Source organism: Phoenix dactylifera, chromosome 15 (genome assembly GCF_051530095.1).
Source record: "Phoenix dactylifera cultivar Ajwa chromosome 15, Ajwa_hap1_PhDact_Kaust_v1.1, whole genome shotgun sequence".
NCBI classification, from domain to species: domain Eukaryota; kingdom Viridiplantae; phylum Streptophyta; class Magnoliopsida; order Arecales; family Arecaceae; genus Phoenix; species Phoenix dactylifera.
The window spans coordinates 23,533,184-23,553,649 of record NC_143204.1 but is presented as its reverse complement, the minus strand read 5'-3'; the positions used below and the strand labels follow the sequence as shown (position 1 = coordinate 23,553,649).

At 39.6% G+C, this 20,466-nt stretch overlaps 1 protein-coding gene across 1 annotated transcript; it reads right to left on the bottom strand.

Annotated features, from left to right (window-relative positions):
* Positions 1 to 4,630: 4,630 nt before the first annotated feature.
* On the bottom strand, positions 4,631 to 9,499 carry LOC103705812 (purple acid phosphatase 17). The gene is made up of 7 exons (XM_039134379.3): positions 9,175 to 9,499; positions 6,138 to 6,294; positions 5,927 to 6,034; positions 5,706 to 5,833; positions 5,396 to 5,524; positions 5,216 to 5,283; positions 4,631 to 5,123 (listed from the first exon to the last, which is right to left on the bottom strand). Exons 1-7 carry the CDS (start codon positions 9,367 to 9,369, stop codon positions 4,913 to 4,915), a joined length of 996 nt encoding a protein of 331 aa, XP_038990307.3. The 5' UTR covers positions 9,370 to 9,499; the 3' UTR covers positions 4,631 to 4,912.
* Between the last annotated feature and the right edge of the window lie 10,967 nt (positions 9,500 to 20,466).

Sequence of the window (20,466 nt, the reverse complement as noted above, 5' to 3'; positions counted from 1 at the left end):
TACAATGGGCGCTGGTAACATGAATGTTGGAGAAAAAATAACAGGAATCATTTTTTTTTTCCTGCTCAGTTTTAACATCTTTTTTTGGGTATAATAGGATTTGTACTCCAATGATGGATGTGTTCTTGGCTTGGATGGAATTTAGTTATATTTCTTACTGTCATCATATTTGGTTGGATTTCAGTTTTGCATGGCTTTGATTGGCATCATGGTGTTTCATCTGGAAGGGAAGGAACTGTTCATTTAGTGAAGGATGATTATAGCAGCGTGGCACCCATGGAGATCGTTTGGTTGATGGCTTCTTGTCTAAGCCTTCCAGTCTGAAGGTTAACAAGCACACTGAACATCTTTTCAGTTATGATTCTCTAGATCCTGAAGTCGTTTTACCTTTGGTTTGAGAAGCATTGCGTAAGGTTTAAGAGTGGCTCTACTTGCAAAGCGTGCATAATTTTCTTGGTTATTTGTTGGCTTTTACATAAAGATCAAGTTACCACATCATCTGCACAATGACTAGCATCAGGTCATGCTTTACTGATCTGAGTCTGTTGATGCAACTTTTTTCAGGTTGCAATTAAGGGATCATATGTTTCATGACTTGATTAATATAAGATGGAGCACTTGGTTGAAGAGGCAGAAAAGCATAGGAGGGATAGGGGATGCTGCCGATAACAATCTGTGGATTTTAGAGATACCAAGAAGTGGTAAATTTTAAGAAAAAGACAGACGTTGATGTGACTTTATGCTATAGATAATGTATAACTTTTCTTGTTTTGAGATATAAATAGTTACGCGGATACAAACGAGCTTGATTAACATAATTATTTGCTATTTAAATATAATAAATTTGATTTCGGGTTCGCAGGGCTCATCATGTCCCGAGTCCTCATCTCTCTTCCATTCAAATGTTTGTCCTCTTCTTCTCTAGGATAGATGGTGAAATGGCATCGCATTTTGTAGCTAATTTTTTGGCTCGTGAGGATAATTGGATGATTTGATGCCCCTTTCTTGGTTTACTGGAATGTAAAGAGTTCAGATGACTTATCTTTTGACACAACGTTGGAAGGGCATCATGCATTAATTTCCTGTATAAGGCTTGAAGATTTTTTGTCTTTGATGAACATTCTGACGTGACACTGCCAACAAACATATCCTCATGTGAAGTAGTTCAGATGGAAGGCATGTTATTAAGGACACAGGGAAGATATTATCCAAGTTCTGAAGACAAGCTGGGGGTCCAGTTCATAATTCAAGAAGCAGTACTGATCCTTTCCCTAATCAGTTTAACCAACCGAGAATCATTGCTTGTGTTTTGAAGTTGGTTTGTTACTTTTGGAAACCCTTTTACTTATTGATAAGCTAATGAATGTTCTCTTCCTTCGTATGGATAAATGTTCGAGGCAAAGCCATGACAAATAACAGGGCATAGCTGTTCGGTTGATCTAACATGATATCTTCACAAAACTAATTCATCTCTCCATTTATTGTGTCTTATTTATGTGAGATGCCAGCAGCTATTAGCTTAATTGGTTGGTATATCTCTCTCAAAGGCTTACCTTGTAGCGCAAAGAAGTTACAGAATTGACACATAATCTCTTGATTAATCTGATAATTGATTGCATATATTTATTGTTGTATAATATGCCTATGAATGAATCAATCAAATAAACTCTGCATCTATTATGTGACTCTTTTGTGTGATGTACAAGTAGTGTTAGCACGGTTGGTTAGCACCCCTCTCTTTAAGGGTTTGCCTCAGGGAAGGAGGTAGGTTGCAGGGCACAAATACCACCCTAGAGCTCAAATATCACTATCTAAGATTTTTGTATACCCTTAGAAGTACTCCCTGTAGAATTGGCAATACACACACGGGCGCGCGCGCGCGCGCGCGCGCATATATATATATATATATATATGTATATATATATGTATATGTATATATGTATATGTATATGTATATGTATATCTTTAAGTTTGCTGATTTAGTCGTGTAACATTTCTTGTCATGATCTGATGCATTCTCTTGTCCCACAGTGAAGTCATTCATTATAAAATGCAATTCTGCGACCAAAGAGAGACATTCAAAGAAGAAAATTATTCATCATTTTCTGTAAACTGTGAAGTCAGATTAGTCAAATAAGATTGCTTAGATAATTTTTATACATATTTGTTCTCTAAATTGTAAGAACAAATTAGTGAATAGAGTTGCTTGGATAATCCATAATGGTGGGACCAGACAAGTGACCGATTCAGGGGTTTTCCACTTTGACTGGCCGGTCCTGTCTGCATTTAGTAACAATTGAGATAAGATAAGTCTGCATTATTATTATTATTATTTTGAAGGGCAAAAGGTAAATTATTCAAATAGGGTTGCTTGCGCTTCAACGATTTCTTTACTAGCACTCGCAGTTTCAGTAATTATCCTGTGGAGTAGCATTAGGTTTGGGGACGCATAAGTTTGTATCGGTGGAAGTACTTGTCTCCTTGGTAAGAGAGCACAAGAAATGGCTTAATCAAGTTGCATTTCTTAAATATTTTAGGTGTTTGGGGCTAATAGGCGTTTGCCTTAACCACAGAGGAGTTTTGAGGGTCCCTCAGGTACCACTTCGCATATCAATATGCGAAGGAGCTTTACTGAAACATCAACATCAGCTGTTTCTTCGAGCACAAACTTTCCTGGGCAATTATCTAGTGCTAATATGCTGCCTCATGCTGATGTATGCCATAGCATATATAAATGAGAATAAATTATACTACACTGTATGCACCACGTAGCCATATATGCAACCAATCACAGCCAGTCATTCTCATAAAACTTATTCATCAAGTCCTCATTTTGGTGTATCATACTGTTATAGAAATGAGCAAATATAATTAGCTGCATGCATAGCCACATGGTGCATACGATGTAGGATATAATTTCTCTCCCTCTGATAGCACAGCAAAGCTAACATATTGGAAGGTTATTTTCATGTTAAGGATGAAAAAAAAAAGTTTCCTCTTGGAGGTCATTATTAATTCATGGATCGCAGTGACACAAACGGTTCAGTTGCACATGCTTTTCAGCAGCATCAAGTATCGAAATTATCTTAGTCCAGGCTTAATCTGTAACAACTCAGACCTCGTCCAAAAAGGTTAGATAGAAAGTATTATTTGAGTTTCTTGATTCTGTATAAGTACCCAAAATCTACCTTGCGAATAATCAATGTAGGACTAAATACACGCCCATATAGGTCCTCACATATTTCGCTCTGATACCATTTGTAATAATTCAGGGCTCATCCAAAATGGCTAACCGAAAGGTATTATTTAGGTTCCTTGATTCTGTATGGGTACCCAAGATCTACTCAGTGAATAACCGATGTGGGACTAAATACACGCCGTCCTTACATATTCTCCTCGTTTAAGCTCTGACGTCCTCATCAGACTAAGGATTCAAATCTATGTAAATCTAATTACAAGCACAACGATCGGCCTATGGTCAGCCCCAATGAATCCGTGCTATAGTGTCTCCTAGTCTACATAGGTTATGAGCCGAGTGCGCTCTGATACTATTTGTAACAACCCAGATCTCATCCACAAAGACTAGCTGAAAAGTATTATTTGGATTTCTTAATTTTGTATAAGTATTCAAAATTTACTAAGTAAATAATCAATATGGGACTAAATATATACTCGCATGGTCCTCATATTATCTTATCATAAAGGAATTTGTTTCGTTTGCTGCGTGAACCATCTACATCAAGGTAACAAAACTTGCTCTACTCCTGCGTTCATACGCCTTGCAAGCTTTCTTTAATTTGTGCCACTGTATGCCTATCTAGCTGTCCAAACTCTGTCAGTTCAATTATATTCTACCGTTGAAAAGTAAAAGGATGATTTCTTCGTCCATTTTCTATCGTTGGTGACATAAAGTACCCATATTGAAGCATAAAGCAAGAAAATATTCAGTTTCTGTCGTTTTCTGATCTCCACTCTTTTTTTTTTTATTGGTTAGGGAGGATGAGCTTGGTGCACATTTGATTCTGATGGTTGCTTAAAGATGACAAAATTCACTGGTTCTTTTCAGGGTAGGGATTCTGTTTCAATTATTTGTGCCGTCGTACACGAGTTCTCCGGTTCAAAAAAGTTTGTTCCTTTGCTCTTTTTCTTTTTTTCAGAAATCAGCCTTGATTTGTTGAATTTGGCTGCAAGGAAGGTCAAAAAGTATCGTAGAATGCTGTGCAGGCCCTCGATGATCATTATTAGGAGATAGATGGTCGCCAAACAAGATAATCCACGAGCATGTAGGTGCCACACACGGTGCGCATTATTTGATGGTTGTCCAACTCGCTATCGAGGGCTGCACAACACTCTACGGTGTGGCCCGCACACCTAAGAGGATCCTGGTTGAAGTCATCCCCACTCTAAATTCCAAAGAGATGAGCATAACCACTTGTGCTTGCCTCATCCTAGCTTCCATTATGCGCACAATGGGTCACCATGGCAACATTCACAGACCCAGTCCAATTTTTGTAATTTCAAACATAGGCCCCTCTTGTGTGTCCATTATCCTATACAGAGATTGAAACAAACCAAATCACTGTGAAGTTAATGATGAAAGCTAGTGGGATGGCTACTGCCAGCAAAAAGATTGATCACAACTAAACTGGTAATGTTGTATTATCTAAGTTCAACAAAACTAATACATTTGGTGGAAGTAATCCTCCTCAAATCCTCTGCTTATTTTTGATTTTTTTTTTCTAGCAGACTTCTCATCCAGCTCTAATTGATGGGCTGCACTTATACCATTATCTTGGCATGCACCCCATGATACACCATATCAGTATGCTGGTACCCTCATCCTACTAACAACTCCTCCAATGGCTATAGTATCTACAAGTGGCTCATGCCATGCTTTCTGTGTTCACTTCTCCTACATCGCAGGGTGAAGCTGTTTGGCCATGCTCCATTTGTACAGGACTCGGCCGAAGACATCATAGAACACCACATCAGCATTTGTCTTGGTTAATTCAAGTGACATAAACCCCTGGCCATCATGGAAGAACTGAAGTTTGTCTGAATTCGGAGTGAAGATTCCCCTCCATGCCTTTGAGCCGCCTCCACTTGTTAGATATTGGAGTGGACTGCAAGTATAATCGTCACCATAAGATCAAAAAACTCTAATGAGAATACATTTTCTAGCTATATTAATCTTGTAGAGCTATTAAACATTTACCTGTCTCTACTACTAATATGCTCGAGGCAATGGTCGTGCCCATTTATATACAAGTCGACTTCATTAGCCTGCAATAATGCCGCGATTACAGGACTTTAACCGAGACTTTTCGAAAGCTGTAAGCATGAAAACTTTAATCCAAACCAGTCCTATGTGTATAATGCGTCGAAATCCATTTACCTTAAGAATTGGGAGCAGCAGTTTCAGGAGCTCTTGGGTGTCGCCATGCTCGCTGACGCTTCTTATGGCATGGTGTCCCACAGCAATCTTCCATGTTGCTGAAGATTCTTTCAGCGACTTATCCAAATCCTAATAAGAAGTACAAAGAAATTTAGTTCTAGTGCTTCTTCCCCAGAATTATATTGAGGAACTAAAGTATTTCAAATCTACATGCGCTGAAGTCCTGCAGAAACTCGATTTGATGATTGGATTAAAGCTCAGGATCATACATAAAAATCTCTAGTGGAGGAATGGAATGTTATGAATTTACCTTCAAGAGATTCGAGATATAATTTTCACGAGGAGCGACATCCCTCCAATCATAGTGATGGTCCTCTGGATCTGTCCAATATGATTCCACAAAGGGAGATGTATCCACAAAGAAAAACTCCACCATTTCTAAGATAAAGAAGAAGAGTAAACAGAAGTTAGATGTGTTCTTGTCCTCTAACTCAGACCCATGATCGAAGGACAAACGAAAAAGTTCTTCACCTGCATTAACAATAAAAGATCTCATGCAAATCCAACGGCTGTCAATCTTTTGGAGGACAGGATTCAATTGTGCTAGCGCGTCACCCCTATAGTCGTGATTTCCCAGAACTAGAACGAATTCACAATAACATGATTTAATTCAACATCTAAGAATGATTGGCTTAGAAGACAAAGTAAGTGTTGGCAAATTATCATGTCTTAGATAACTTACCGGTATACCATGGCTTTTGTAAGCTCTTTGCAGTGTATATGTCGGTAAATGACTCCTCGAATGCCTTGTCATCGATGCCTGTTAATCCATCTTCATAGAAATTATCGCCAGCCGATATTACAAAATCTATATCTAGCTCCTCTCCAATCCTTCCCATCTGGATCAGATCAAGTTAGGTTGCCTGAGTCTTGCTCTGTAATTGGCCTGAATATTTCCAATTTTATGAATTACTGACTTGGAGGGATCTCTAGTCTAGTTTGTGCAATAGCCGGTTTATTTGGGCTAATGGCCGGCCCGAGAGGCCAAGGCCCATTAAGAACAAGTGAGCCCTGTTGCTCGCAATAGGGAGAAGAAGACTTCCGACCGGAGTCTTCTTCCTCCTCTGATATCGCCGGACTTTGAGAGTCCTAGAGCGATCCAAAGGCCAACCAAAAATCCTAGGAATCATCTATTTAAGGCTTCTCCTCCTTTGAGTTTCACCACTAGAATCGCCAAAGATGTTCGTCGATTCCAAGCCTTCTTTCCGAGGTTCTTCCTCCAATTTTCACCAGAAAGAGTCGCCGAAATGCCTCGCTGAATTGAGATAAGAGTCTTTCATCTTCTTCTCCTTCTTTGATGTTTTGGGCCTTCATTTTCTTTGGTTTGAGCCCGCAATCGCGGAAACTTCTTCCGAAATAGGGCACCCCTGTTTCGGTCTTCTTCCACCGAATTTGGCTGATTGGCTGCCGTCATTGGCTGCCCTTTGCTGTCCGCCACCATGGTCACAGCCACCAACTGCCCCCTTTCTCTTCTGTTTTGCCAAGAAAGAAGAAAGAAGAAAAAAGAAGAAAAGAAGGAGAAGAGGAGGAGAGAGAGAACCATCCCTTTCTTTCTCTCTCTTCTCTTTGTTTCTCTCTCTACTTTCTCTCTCTAGAAGATCGGAATCCAGTATTGGATCCTATCGAATTGATCTACAAATCCAAGTTAACCCCTGTAAAGGGCCCTAATCCGTTCTGGTGCTCGATTTATATGCCTATTGGGCCAATCAAAAATTAAAATCATCAATTAGAAATTAATTTCATTATTAATATTTTAAATAGGTCTAGCGGAGTCGCATAGCAAAGTCTGACAGTCCAAGACAAAAGAAATAAACAGATTTTACACTCCTTATTGCTTTTCAAATTATCATATTTTTTCTACAAAAGATTCGCTCGTGAAAATATCATATTTTTTTTAGAAATTATAGATCGGCATATGTGCCATAAAAATCAGAATTTATTATGAAAAATAGTTCTATGAATGTTTTAATAAAATAGCTTTGTTATGAAATATGAATCTATTCATACCATTAGTATTTTTATCTATTTGTGTATGTTTTAAGAAAAAAGATATAAGTATTTGAAAGGCTCTCAAATAACTGTGTACGGTCCTCGCTAGCGGGTATAATAGTTGGTAATGGACCTCACTAGTGGATATAATAGTTGATAACAACCCTCGCCAGCAGATACAATAGTTGGTAATTAATGGCCCTCGCCAGCGGGTGCAATAGTTGGTAACGTCCCTCGTCAGTGGGTATAATAGTTGGTAATACCCCACCAACAGGTATAACAGTTGGCAGACTGTGACATGCAGTCGATTATGACCATGTTACGAATATAAAGTGAACGTGGCACGAATATTAGTGAGCAATATTTTGATTTTTGATAGGGTTAAATAATATGAAGAATGATTTATGAATTTATTTACAATACAAATTGAAACTATGTTTATAAAAAACATGAATGATTTATGTATGCACGATTGGCTTTATAACTTATTTTAATATACTATACTATAAAATATTTTATTTGTAATATCTGTTATTTTTTTAATGCATTGGCATAAAAATATTTATGCTTGATCTAGTAAAGTAATGAAAAGTTTACTTACTGAACTATGTCGCTCATATATCTCTATTTTTTATTTTTCTTTCTAGGTGAATAGGGTCAGTAAGACGAAGGATGGTCTAGGCTTGGAGTTCATGCTAGCAAACTTGACGAATTATATAGAAGAACTTTAGTTTTTTAGTTATTTATGAATTTGAAGCTTAGTAATCTTCTAAATATCAAGGACTATGGGTTTGTATTTATATTTGATGTAGTTGCTCTGAACCAATATTGGCTGCCTCTAATGGATAATAAAATCAAATATTTATTTATTATATATATATTTTTTAGATAAATTTAGAAGCTAAGATAGATTTGAAATCTAAATGTAATGTTGGTTTCGTGTTATAATGGGTTGTATTCCTCGATAGTACGGTCATGTCATGCTCCAAATATGGAGCGTGACAGTTTGCACCAAGCATTTCCAGTATCTTTGCTAGAGAGGAGAGAAATTTTTCTGAACCATAAACAAAATGATCTAAGATTTACCCATCCTTGGATTATAAAGTTAAAGCAATTCAATAATCCCTAATGACAGAAGAAACTGTACACCTAGTTAAATAATGATCACTTAACCATTTCAATTTTTATGAAACTTAGCTGAGATATTACTTGGACCCATCCAATTCTACGAATTCAAATGAATCAGAAACCAATGCAAGCTAGAAATGGCCGCCAAATTAATTTGCTGTTCAATTAATTATGACATTCCAAATCTACTCTAGCCATTATCGCAATTTATTCCAGCTGCTCTTGGGCACCTTGATACTCCAAGTCGTCCCATATATATATATATATATATATATATATATATATATATATATATATATATATATATATATATAACTTTTTGTTCATTAAAATAAAAAACAAGAAGAAAAGTGGCCAACCAAATGAGTGCTTACCTGCAAGCATACTCATTATATCGAGTTTTTCAGAAAAAGAGGTACTTTCTAAATATTAAAACAAAAAAGAAAAGGAGAACAAACAGAGATTGAGAAGAAGGGAATTGGAACCTCTCATTTATGAATGCAGAGGGACAGATAAAAACTTCTTGTCGTCTCTGAGTCTAAAAGAACAGAAAGTAAAAAAAGAAAGAAAAAGAAAAAAAGATGAGAAGCAGGGAATCCCACCTGAGCTGCGACTTCGGATTGATTATATTCTCCTTTCCTTCCCCAGTCTCCGATCACCAGAAGGCTTAGAGACCCATCATGCTTTAAAGGGTGCTCTAGCCTCTGAAGCTTTGCAGAGGATGGAAGAAAGAAGGAAAGCGACCTCACGAGGAGAATGAGAGCCAGAGCCATGGTCTTGCTACGGAGGCCAGCCATGGCTCTGGTTTTGTTGAAGAGCTAAAGGAAGATCCCCGAGAACAAACAAAGGTATATATATACACGCACAGAGAGAGGTTGAGGATGGTCGATGAAGGAACCCTGGAGAGGGTTTTTTAATGGATTGGACGGGGAAAGCAAGGGAGTTACCGGGGCGGTATCCGTAAATAGAAGAAATTGGTGACATCCAATCGAATATTTCGCCTGGCTTTTCGGACACCCCACCGCCGGTTGACTCGGGGGAAGAAAGTGGAATCGCGGAGGACGAGAGGTACGGGCGGTAGCCGGTCACCGGCCAGTTCTTCGGTGCACGTAGCGGGCTACGATTGCCGATTGGGTTCGGAGGGTGCGACCCGGTGATTTTGCTGAAAGTGCGACCCGGTGATTGGGCGAGGGGTTCGGGTGGGGTTTTGTTAAGACGTTCCGCGTCGGTTGACCGGAATGGACGGTGCATGAGCGAGGAAACGTACGAAACAAGGGAGGAGAGAGGCCGCGGGTTATTTTAACCGAGTGAAAACGACTTGGTAGAATATTTAGAATATTTTTAGTGTACAAACCGTGTGTTACCATTGATTAATTGATTATGCCAAACTTAATTGATCTTATAAAACTTCATCTTAATTAATTTATAATTGAAACTTAATCGGCCTTACCAAACTTCGTCAGCCTCGTAGTACCTGTAATACCCCCCCCCCAAAAAAAAGAGAGGGGTGGACGGGCCGGCCCGAAAAGACCGGGCCCATCCACCATATACGATCGTGCCTAGGGCACGATCGTGGGAGAAGAAACAAAAAAAAAAAAGGGAGGCGGCGGCGTCCGGCGTGAGGTCGATCGCCGGAGGAGACGAGCACCGGAGAGGAGATCCGGCCGGCCGCAAAGCGACCTCTTCCCTTCGTGAAGACTCCTCACAAATCGGGCGAAGAAGCTTGGGGATCCGAAGGTCTTCCTCTCCGATTTTGTCGCCGGAAAGGTCGCCGGAGCACCCCCATCGGACCGAGGTAAGCGTGGCTTCTTCCTTGCGTTTCATTGCTTGGTTTTTGGGTCGTGTGGGAGGGGTTTTTGGCCGGTGAATCGTCGGAGAAGAGCCCGAAACAGGGTACCCCTGTTTCGGCCTCTTCTTTCAAGTTTTTGGCCGCCGCCGGCCGCCGGGATGGCCGAGATCCATGGCATTGGGGGTCGGTCGGGTCTGTGTGAGGGTCGGAGAGGATTTTCTATGATTTATTTGAAGATGGGGATGGTGGACCGAGGGCTTCCTCTCGTGGTTTCACCCTCTTCTTCTCTCCCTCTTGTCGGTTCGCTGCCGGCCGGCGACGACGGTGGGACCTGGACACTGTGGCTGCCGTCAGGTGGGGGAAGCCAAGCCACCATCACGGTGGTTTTTCCGTGGATGAATGGAGGAAGGGGGAGGGGACCCTGTGTCGGTTTTGGGGGAAGAAGAAGAAGAAGGAGAAGAAACTTCTTCTTCTCTCCCTCTCTTGGTCGGCCACCATCGCCGGCGACTGCAACAGTGGCGGCCGGCGATGGTTCGACCAATGGTGTTGTCGGGTTGGGGAAGGAGAGGGCACATCTATCAGGGCTATTGGCCTTGGATCAAAAAGATTTGAGGGAGAGAGATGTATTCCCAACCATGAAGAGAGAGGAATCATTCCTTTATGTTGGTCTCTTCATCGGGACCGGCCATCGTAGCCGGCATGGCTGCGGCCACGGCTGGCGACGACATAGGCCGATGGTACAAGGTGGGAGTCGGGCCACCCCGACTGCCCTAGATCTGGAGGGATTGAGATGTTTGGGGACCTGGTGATGGACCCCATAGTAGATGTGAATTATGGTTTAGAATATTTAAATATTAAATAATTTAGTTTGTGATTTATAATTGATGTTGTAGGGGAAGAGTCAGTAGTGCCAGGAGGTTTTGATCAGGGAACTCAGCACCCCAGCTCGTAGGTTGTGATCCAGATCTGTATTTGAGTTAGTCTACAATTTCGGTAAGGATCCTTGTACGCCAATCCTGTATGATAAAATATTTTTATACTTAGATATGTATGATATGCTATGATCCAAACAAATCAAGAATAGTTTTATATTAAATTATATTTTGATCGTGTTGGCTTGTGGTTGATATTATGATCGTATTTGCTTGTGGTTGGTATCATGATGGATGCATGCATGCGCATAACCTATACCTACATAATTGGACTGATGGATGTGGTGCTCTAAACTAACCAGGTGAGATTGGTTGCCCCATCACGGGCTGGAAACGTGACCGTGGTTAGTTTTAAGCCGGAAATAAATAAAAAGGATTTGATGTGTGGAGGTAAACTGGATTGTATGAAAAGGGACTTTGGGTTTATCTTGTTATTATGGCAGGCCCCGTCACAGGCTAAAAATGTGGTACTTTGGTAGGCCCCCTCACAGGCTAGAAATGTGGAACTATAATGTGCAGGCCCTGCCACAGGCTGAAAATGTGATACTTTGGTAGGCCCCCTCACAAGCTAGAAATGTGGAACTATAATGTGCAGGCCCCGCCACAGGCTGAAAATGTGATACTTTGGTAGGCCCCATCACAGGCTAGAAATGTGGAACTATAATGTGCAGGCCCCGCCACAGGCTGAAAATGTGATAATTTGGTAGCCTCACCACAGGCTGAGAAATGTGACCGAGATTTAGCCCAAAGTCGGAAAGATAATTGATCCGGATCAAGTTAACATGGAATGGGAAGAAAAAGCATTGAAAATAGTCATAGTGATTTATAAGCTATATATATACTATATCATTCTTATGTGGCCAGACTTTCATTGATGTTTGATGTATAATTATGGACTTTTATTGATGCTTGATGTTCATAATTATATTGATTATTTGAGTCTTATGGAAACTGTTTATGATTTCATGAAATGTGCATCGATTTGTCGTGGTTTTCGAATTCATATTATTATTGTGTTGGTATGGATGTGTAAGGATTCTTACTGGGCTGTAAAGCTCACCCTCCTCTTCTTCTTTTTTCTTTACCAGAGTTGCAGGATGCATAAATTTGGATGGGATGGGCGCAGAGTGCGAGTACCAGAGTTATTAGTTAGTTAGTTTGTTTATCCTTCTTTGACGTCGATGAACATTTGAAGACTTTGTAATTGAACCAATTTGTTTATTTGGACATGTCGGATTTGTCTATTTGAATTATTAAATTAATTGTGGATTTATTGGAATTTTTGTTAATCATAGGCCTTGCATGATCTTTAGGGCACTGCTCTAAGGCTCATGCGGCCGGTCGCGTACCGGACCCGGGTGCTGGGTTCGGGGCGTGACAATACCATATAAAGACCGCTCCAGTACATTATAATAGACAAACAGAAATATAATTCTTTTTTCTTATTCTTCCATTTTTTCAACACCGAGGATAGACTCTCCGAGCAGTGCCCCGTGCTCTCGTTGGTGCATTGTTACTCAGTAGGCACCGCTTCTTTGATAGAATTCTTATATTGCCAAATCTTTTTGTAGTTATTTAAGCTATTGGTGTACTTTCTCCTCTTTGGCGAAGATCAAGTATATTTAAGCTACTGAGGGTATTCTTCTTGACCCATGTGTGCGCATCATAGAAGCTTTCGGTGTGCACCAACCAACACCCCCTAAATCGCACCCTTACAGTTGTATTTGGATGAGAATTGTCTGTAGAAAAATTCTATAAGTAATGCAAGAGTCCATTTCCCTAGTTCAATTAGAATCTAATTGGCATCCAACTGTAGATTTGTCGTCTCAGTAGTAGACCTCGTACATGCACCATATTATTACAGTGTTGATATATGGTACGATACAGTAAGGTTTATCATACCAAATATTGGAATGGCATGGTATGTCTGGTACGACAAATCTTAATCCAACATTTTATGGGATAAGTTCTTACTTTAACTGACATTGATGGCGAATAAGCATTGATGGATCAAAGGATTATCACTATGTTCTAGGATGCAGTTTGAATAGAACTGATTCAGGACTATGACTATGTGGAATTTTACATCATCCAATTTGACTCTATAATTTCTTACTCAAACATAGCCCGGGTTTGAGTTGGAGGAGGATGTTCTTTGATTCGACTACATCAATTTGCTATGACTAAGAGCTCGGTTGAGTTGGAAAAGATATTGAAAAATTAAGCTTGTGCTGGGATAGCAGTGGATAATATCCTAGAAAAGAAATGGGTCAAAAGGCTTGGGCAAATCCGGCTAGGCCCAATTTTAGATCAGGCCGATGTGAACTGGACTCGGAGCCAGGGTTTTAGTTCAAGGGGGCAAAAGATTAGATGAAACCAAAAACCAATCGGATTGTTAATATCTCTTTATAATTCCTCATTCCAACGATGAATAATTCAAGAAACTCAATATATATGTAGCTATAAATCAATAGTACACTATTAAATTTGTATACAGTTATCTCATGGTAAAAATATTTATGTAAGAACTTAGAAATGCATCTTATATTCAAAACAAAAAATCATAAACCATCAGATCAGGATGCTTATAATTTCAAGTTGACATAAAATAAATAATAAAAAATGAAAACAAAATATTTTTATCATGGAAAAGAATTAATTTTTAAAGAAGTAACAACAAACAAATTTATAGCATGAAAATAATTACGTAGTCATTTTCTTGTTCATATATATAGTTCCCGCCGCAGAATAAAATTAAGTTTAAATATAAGATCTTAAACTAGAAAATCAAAAAATTAAAGAATAAAAATCAATCTACGGTCCTGCTAGAGGCCATATTCGATCTTAGAACTCTATTACAATTATGGGGAAGCTATTTTCCTTTCTTTTCTAATGAAAAACAAAATATATGTATTTAAAGAGGAAGTTCAACCCTTAACCAAAGGCATCAGCTATTGCAATATAAACAAATTGCTGGAATATAAAACTTCATCTTAATTAATTTATAATTGAAACTTAATCGGCCTTACCAAACTTCGTCAGCCTCGTAGTACCTGTAATACCCCCCCCCCCCCAAAAAAAAAGAGAGGGGTGGACGGGCCGGCCCGAAAAGACCGGGCCCATCCACCATATACGATCGTGCCTAGGGCACGATCGTGGGAGAAGAAACAAAAAAAAAAAAGGGAGGCGGCGGCGTCCGGCGTGAGGTCGATCGCCGGAGGAGACGAGCACCGGAGAGGAGATCCGGCCGGCCGCAAAGCGACCTCTTCCCTTCGTGAAGACTCCTCACAAATCGGGCGAAGAAGCTTGGGGATCCGAAGGTCTTCCTCTCCGATTTTGTCGCCGGAAAGGTCGCCGGAGCACCCCCATCGGACCGAGGTAAGCGTGGCTTCTTCCTTGCGTTTCATTGCTTGGTTTTTGGGTCGTGTGGGAGGGGTTTTTGGCCGGTGAATCGTCGGAGAAGAGCCCGAAACAGGGTACCCCTGTTTCGGCCTCTTCTTTCAAGTTTTTGGCCGCCGCCGGCCGCCGGGATGGCCGAGATCCATGGCATTGGGGGTCGGTCGGGTCTGTGTGAGGGTCGGAGAGGATTTTCTATGATTTATTTGAAGATGGGGATGGTGGACCGAGGGCTTCCTCTCGTGGTTTCACCCTCTTCTTCTCTCCCTCTTGTCGGTTCGCTGCCGGCCGGCGACGACGGTGGGACCTGGACACTGTGGCTGCCGTCAGGTGGGGGAAGCCAAGCCACCATCACGGTGGTTTTTCCGTGGATGAATGGAGGAAGGGGGAGGGGACCCTGTGTCGGTTTTGGGGGAAGAAGAAGAAGAAGGAGAAGAAACTTCTTCTTCTCTCCCTCTCTTGGTCGGCCACCATCGCCGGCGACTGCAACAGTGGCGGCCGGCGATGGTTCGACCAGTGGTGTTGTCGGGTTGGGGAAGGAGAGGGCACATCTATCAGGGCTATTGGCCTTGGATCAAAAAGATTTGAGGGAGAGAGATGTATTCCCAACCATGAAGAGAGAGGAATCATTCCTTTATGTTGGTCTCTTCATCGGGACCGGCCATCGTAGCCGGCATGGCTGCGGCCACGGCTGGCGACGACATAGGCCGATGGTACAAGGTGGGAGTCGGGCCACCCCGACTGCCCTAGATCTGGAGGGATTGAGATGTTTGGGGACCTGGTGATGGACCCCATAGTAGATGTGAATTATGGTTTAGAATATTTAAATATTAAATAATTTAGTTTGTGATTTATAATTGATGTTGTAGGGGAAGAGTCAGTAGTGCCAGGAGGTTTTGATCAGGGAACTCAGCACCCCAGCTCGTAGGTTGTGATCCAGATCTGTATTTGAGTTAGTCTACAATTTCGGTAAGGATCCTTGTACGCCAATCCTGTATGATAAAATATTTTTATACTTAGATATGTATGATATGCTATGATCCAAACAAATCAAGAATAGTTTTATATTAAATTATATTTTGATCGTGTTGGCTTGTGGTTGATATTATGATCGTATTTGCTTGTGGTTGGTATCATGATGGATGCATGCATGCGCATAACCTATACCTACATAATTGGACTGATGGATGTGGTGCTCTAAACTAACCAGGTGAGATTGGTTGCCCCATCACGGGCTGGAAACGTGACCGTGGTTAGTTTTAAGCCGGAAATAAATAAAAAGGATTTGATGTGTGGAGGTAAACTGGATTGTATGAAAAGGGACTTTGGGTTTATCTTGTTATTATGGCAGGCCCCGTCACAGGCTAAAAATGTGGTACTTTGGTAGGCCCCCTCACAGGCTAGAAATGTGGAACTATAATGTGCAGGCCCTGCCACAGGCTGAAAATGTGATACTTTGGTAGGCCCCCTCACAAGCTAGAAATGTGGAACTATAATGTGCAGGCCCCGCCACAGGCTGAAAATGTGATACTTTGGTAGGCCCCATCACAGGCTAGAAATGTGGAACTATAATGTGCAGGCCCCGCCACAGGCTGAAAATGTGATAATTTGGTAGCCTCACCACAGGCTGAGAAATGTGACCGAGATTTAGCCCAAAGTCGGAAAGATAATTGATCCGGATCAAGTTAACATGGAATGGGAAGAAAAAGCATTGAAAATAGTCATAGTGATTTATAAGCTATATATATACTATATCATTCTTATGTGGCCAGACTTTCATTGATGTTTGATGTATAATTATGGACTTTTATTGATGCTTGATGTTCATAATTATATTGATTATTTGAGTCTTATGGAAACTGTTTATGATTTCATGAAATGTGCATCGATTTGTCGTGGTTTTCGAATTCATATTATTATTGTGTTGGTATGGATGTGTAAGGATTCTTACTGGGCTGTAAAGCTCACCCTCCTCTTCTTCTTTTTTCTTTACCAGAGTTGCAGGATGCATAAATTTGGATGGGATGGGCGCAGAGTGCGAGTACCAGAGTTATTAGTTAGTTAGTTTGTTTATCCTTCTTTGACGTCGATGAACATTTGAAGACTTTGTAATTGAACCAATTTGTTTATTTGGACATGTCGGATTTGTCTATTTGAATTATTAAATTAATTGTGGATTTATTGGAATTTTTGTTAATCATAGGCCTTGCATGATCTTTAGGGCACTGCTCTAAGGCTCATGCGGCCGGTCGCGTACCGGACCCGGGTGCTGGGTTCGGGGCGTGACAATACCATATAAAGACCGCTCCAGTACATTATAATAGACAAACAGAAATATAATTCTTTTTTCTTATTCTTCCATTTTTTCAACACCGAGGATAGACTCTCCGAGCAGTGCCCCGTGCTCTCGTTGGTGCATTGTTACTCAGTAGGCACCGCTTCTTTGATAGAATTCTTATATTGCCAAATCTTTTTGTAGTTATTTAAGCTATTGGTGTACTTTCTCCTCTTTGGCGAAGATCAAGTATATTTAAGCTACTGAGGGTATTCTTCTTGACCCATGTGTGCGCATCATAGAAGCTTTCGGTGTGCACCAACCAACACCCCCTAAATCGCACCCTTACAGTTGTATTTGGATGAGAATTGTCTGTAGAAAAATTCTATAAGTAATGCAAGAGTCCATTTCCCTAGTTCAATTAGAATCTAATTGGCATCCAACTGTAGATTTGTCGTCTCAGTAGTAGACCTCGTACATGCACCATATTATTACAGTGTTGATATATGGTACGATACAGTAAGGTTTATCATACCAAATATTGGAATGGCATGGTATGTCTGGTACGACAAATCTTAATCCAACATTTTATGGGATAAGTTCTTACTTTAACTGACATTGATGGCGAATAAGCATTGATGGATCAAAGGATTATCACTATGTTCTAGGATGCAGTTTGAATAGAACTGATTCAGGACTATGACTATGTGGAATTTTACATCATCCAATTTGACTCTATAATTTCTTACTCAAACATAGCCCGGGTTTGAGTTGGAGGAGGATGTTCTTTGATTCGACTACATCAATTTGCTATGACTAAGAGCTCGGTTGAGTTGGAAAAGATATTGAAAAATTAAGCTTGTGCTGGGATAGCAGTGGATAATATCCTAGAAAAGAAATGGGTCAAAAGGCTTGGGCAAATCCGGCTAGGCCCAATTTTAGATCAGGCCGATGTGAACTGGACTCGGAGCCAGGGTTTTAGTTCAAGGGGGCAAAAGATTAGATGAAACCAAAAACCAATCGGATTGTTAATATCTCTTTATAATTCCTCATTCCAACGATGAATAATTCAAGAAACTCAATATATATGTAGCTATAAATCAATAGTACACTATTAAATTTGTATACAGTTATCTCATGGTAAAAATATTTATGTAAGAACTTAGAAATGCATCTTATATTCAAAACAAAAAATCATAAACCATCAGATCAGGATGCTTATAATTTCAAGTTGACATAAAATAAATAATAAAAAATGAAAACAAAATATTTTTATCATGGAAAAGAATTAATTTTTAAAGAAGTAACAACAAACAAATTTATAGCATGAAAATAATTACGTAGTCATTTTCTTGTTCATATATATAGTTCCCGCCGCAGAATAAAATTAAGTTTAAATATAAGATCTTAAACTAGAAAATCAAAAAATTAAAGAATAAAAATCAATCTACGGTCCTGCTAGAGGCCATATTCGATCTTAGAACTCTATTACAATTATGGGGAAGCTATTTTCCTTTCTTTTCTAATGAAAAACAAAATATATGTATTTAAAGAGGAAGTTCAACCCTTAACCAAAGGCATCAGCTATTGCAATATAAACAAATTGCTGGAATATGTTTAGGACTAACTTCACTATAAGCCGCCTCATAAAATGTGAATCCATGTATGTACGTATTTGTGCTTGCATGCATGCATGCATGCATGCATGTGACCAAGTCCATCCATCATAAATTAGCACGCTAATCATTTTTCATTAGTGCTTCTAAAAGAAAATAGTATTAATGGATTTTGGTTGGACCTAGCAAAATGTCTAAAACGCTATCCAAAATTTGATAAAGTCTTATATATACACACTTCATATTATATATAAAAACATTTAATTAGCTTTCATGAATAAGAATTATACATGGGACTTAATGCTACCTACATTGATCATCAAACTCTCAGTTATAATTCTTAACACTGAATCGTAGTTAGTGGCTAGATAATAGATCTAGTTAATTCACATCTAATGAGTTTTTCCCTAGAAAACTGATAAAATTATTATTGTCGCCATTGTATCCTTTTCAATAATATAATCTCAATGGTTGACGGAAATTAGTATTAATTAGTGTTAATCTAAATTAGCTATACATTTATTCTCCAATCGTTGCACCGGTTCTAGCTGGTTTGTCTTCATGTACTCCATTGTCCGAGGGACTATTCACTTCTTTCAGGTATTAGTGCTGAGGATTGGTGTAGTTTAGAATTTACGTATTGTTATTATTATTTAAAGAAATAGATGAATTTGAAGTTATTAAACAGGACATCATTCGTTTGAAGAATTGAACAACTTGTGCTAGTATCTAGAGTTGGAGACAGATCATTCCCAAGAAGATATGCTTGCTGAAAATAATGTCTATCCTTCAGAGGCTAACTTTAGGAAAGGCCAATTAACAAGCATTTGTGCTAGTGGAATCCAATCCAATGACATAAAGGCGCATCTATCTCACATAACAGGGGCCTACTAAGAACTTCACCCCTTTCTCATGTGATCTATGAGGAAGAAGTCTTTACGTTTGTTTCATCTTTTTACCACATCCATCAAAGGGACTCTTCTTGCTTTAGCATCCATAGTTGTTTAGCTTCAAATTATTCTCTTGTGGTGGAGCATTTCACCTGACGAAATAAAAAGGCTATCCTATTTCCCCACCTTCTTTCCTCCGGTCAAAAGGCCAATGATTGATGGGAAAAGTTTGCTCTATATATATAGCAAAAGGAAAAGATTGATAGGGAAAGCTTATACCAAATTCACATAAAGATATGAGCCATGAAGTGTATTTGGGGGCCCACCACATCAAATTTCATTCAAGGTCTTGAGTGTAGAACAGTTGAGATGTTTTTATCATAAAAAATTGGGCAGGAAAGTCTCAAATTTTTTTTCCCTCAGCTCTAGGTGCATTTTGTGACTTGTGCGGTATGTCTGGAAATTGCTCTTCTCTGGAGTCAAAAACCATAAAAGGAAACATAATTCATGTTCTATCTAACGTGCACAATCCATTGTGTTAAATGTGCCGCCAAGGGTCTATGCCTCAAACGATTGCATTCTGTTTGATAATTTATATAGTAAAAACTATGACCTCTCTCTCCCCTCTGTCTCTTTTTCTCTATACATACACACGCCAGATTTGGCTACAATCAAGTGGATCTTAACTTAGGTCCAATCAAATCTACATTGGATAATGAGAATCCGACAACGATAATTATATATATTTTGTAGGACTTAAGGCATAGGCTAGAGATCTCCAAATCACATCATTTTTTGTATATACGCAGTTTAGATAATAGATCGGATCATCGATGTGAGACTTTCATTGCCCAATGTGGACTGAACCGAATTTAAGTAGAGATCCACTTCAATATAGCCAAGTATAGGTGTGTATATATATATATATATAGGGATTGATGTGCTGATAGCTTTGTATGCTTTCAAGAGATTGATTATTCTCATTTTCTGAAGCAT

Coding starts and splice junctions, on each gene's coding strand:
- LOC103705812 (XM_039134379.3), bottom strand. CDS start 9,369: ATGGCTGGCCTCCGTAGCAAGACCATGGCTCTGGCTCTCATTCTCCTC. Junction 6,295..9,174: donor AATCCGAAGTCGCAGCTCAG/GTGGGATTCCCT, acceptor GATCTGATCCAG/ATGGGAAGGATTGGAGAGGA. Junction 5,525..5,705: donor ATATCTCGAATCTCTTGAAG/GTAAATTCATAA, acceptor ACTTCTTATTAG/GATTTGGATAAGTCGCTGAA.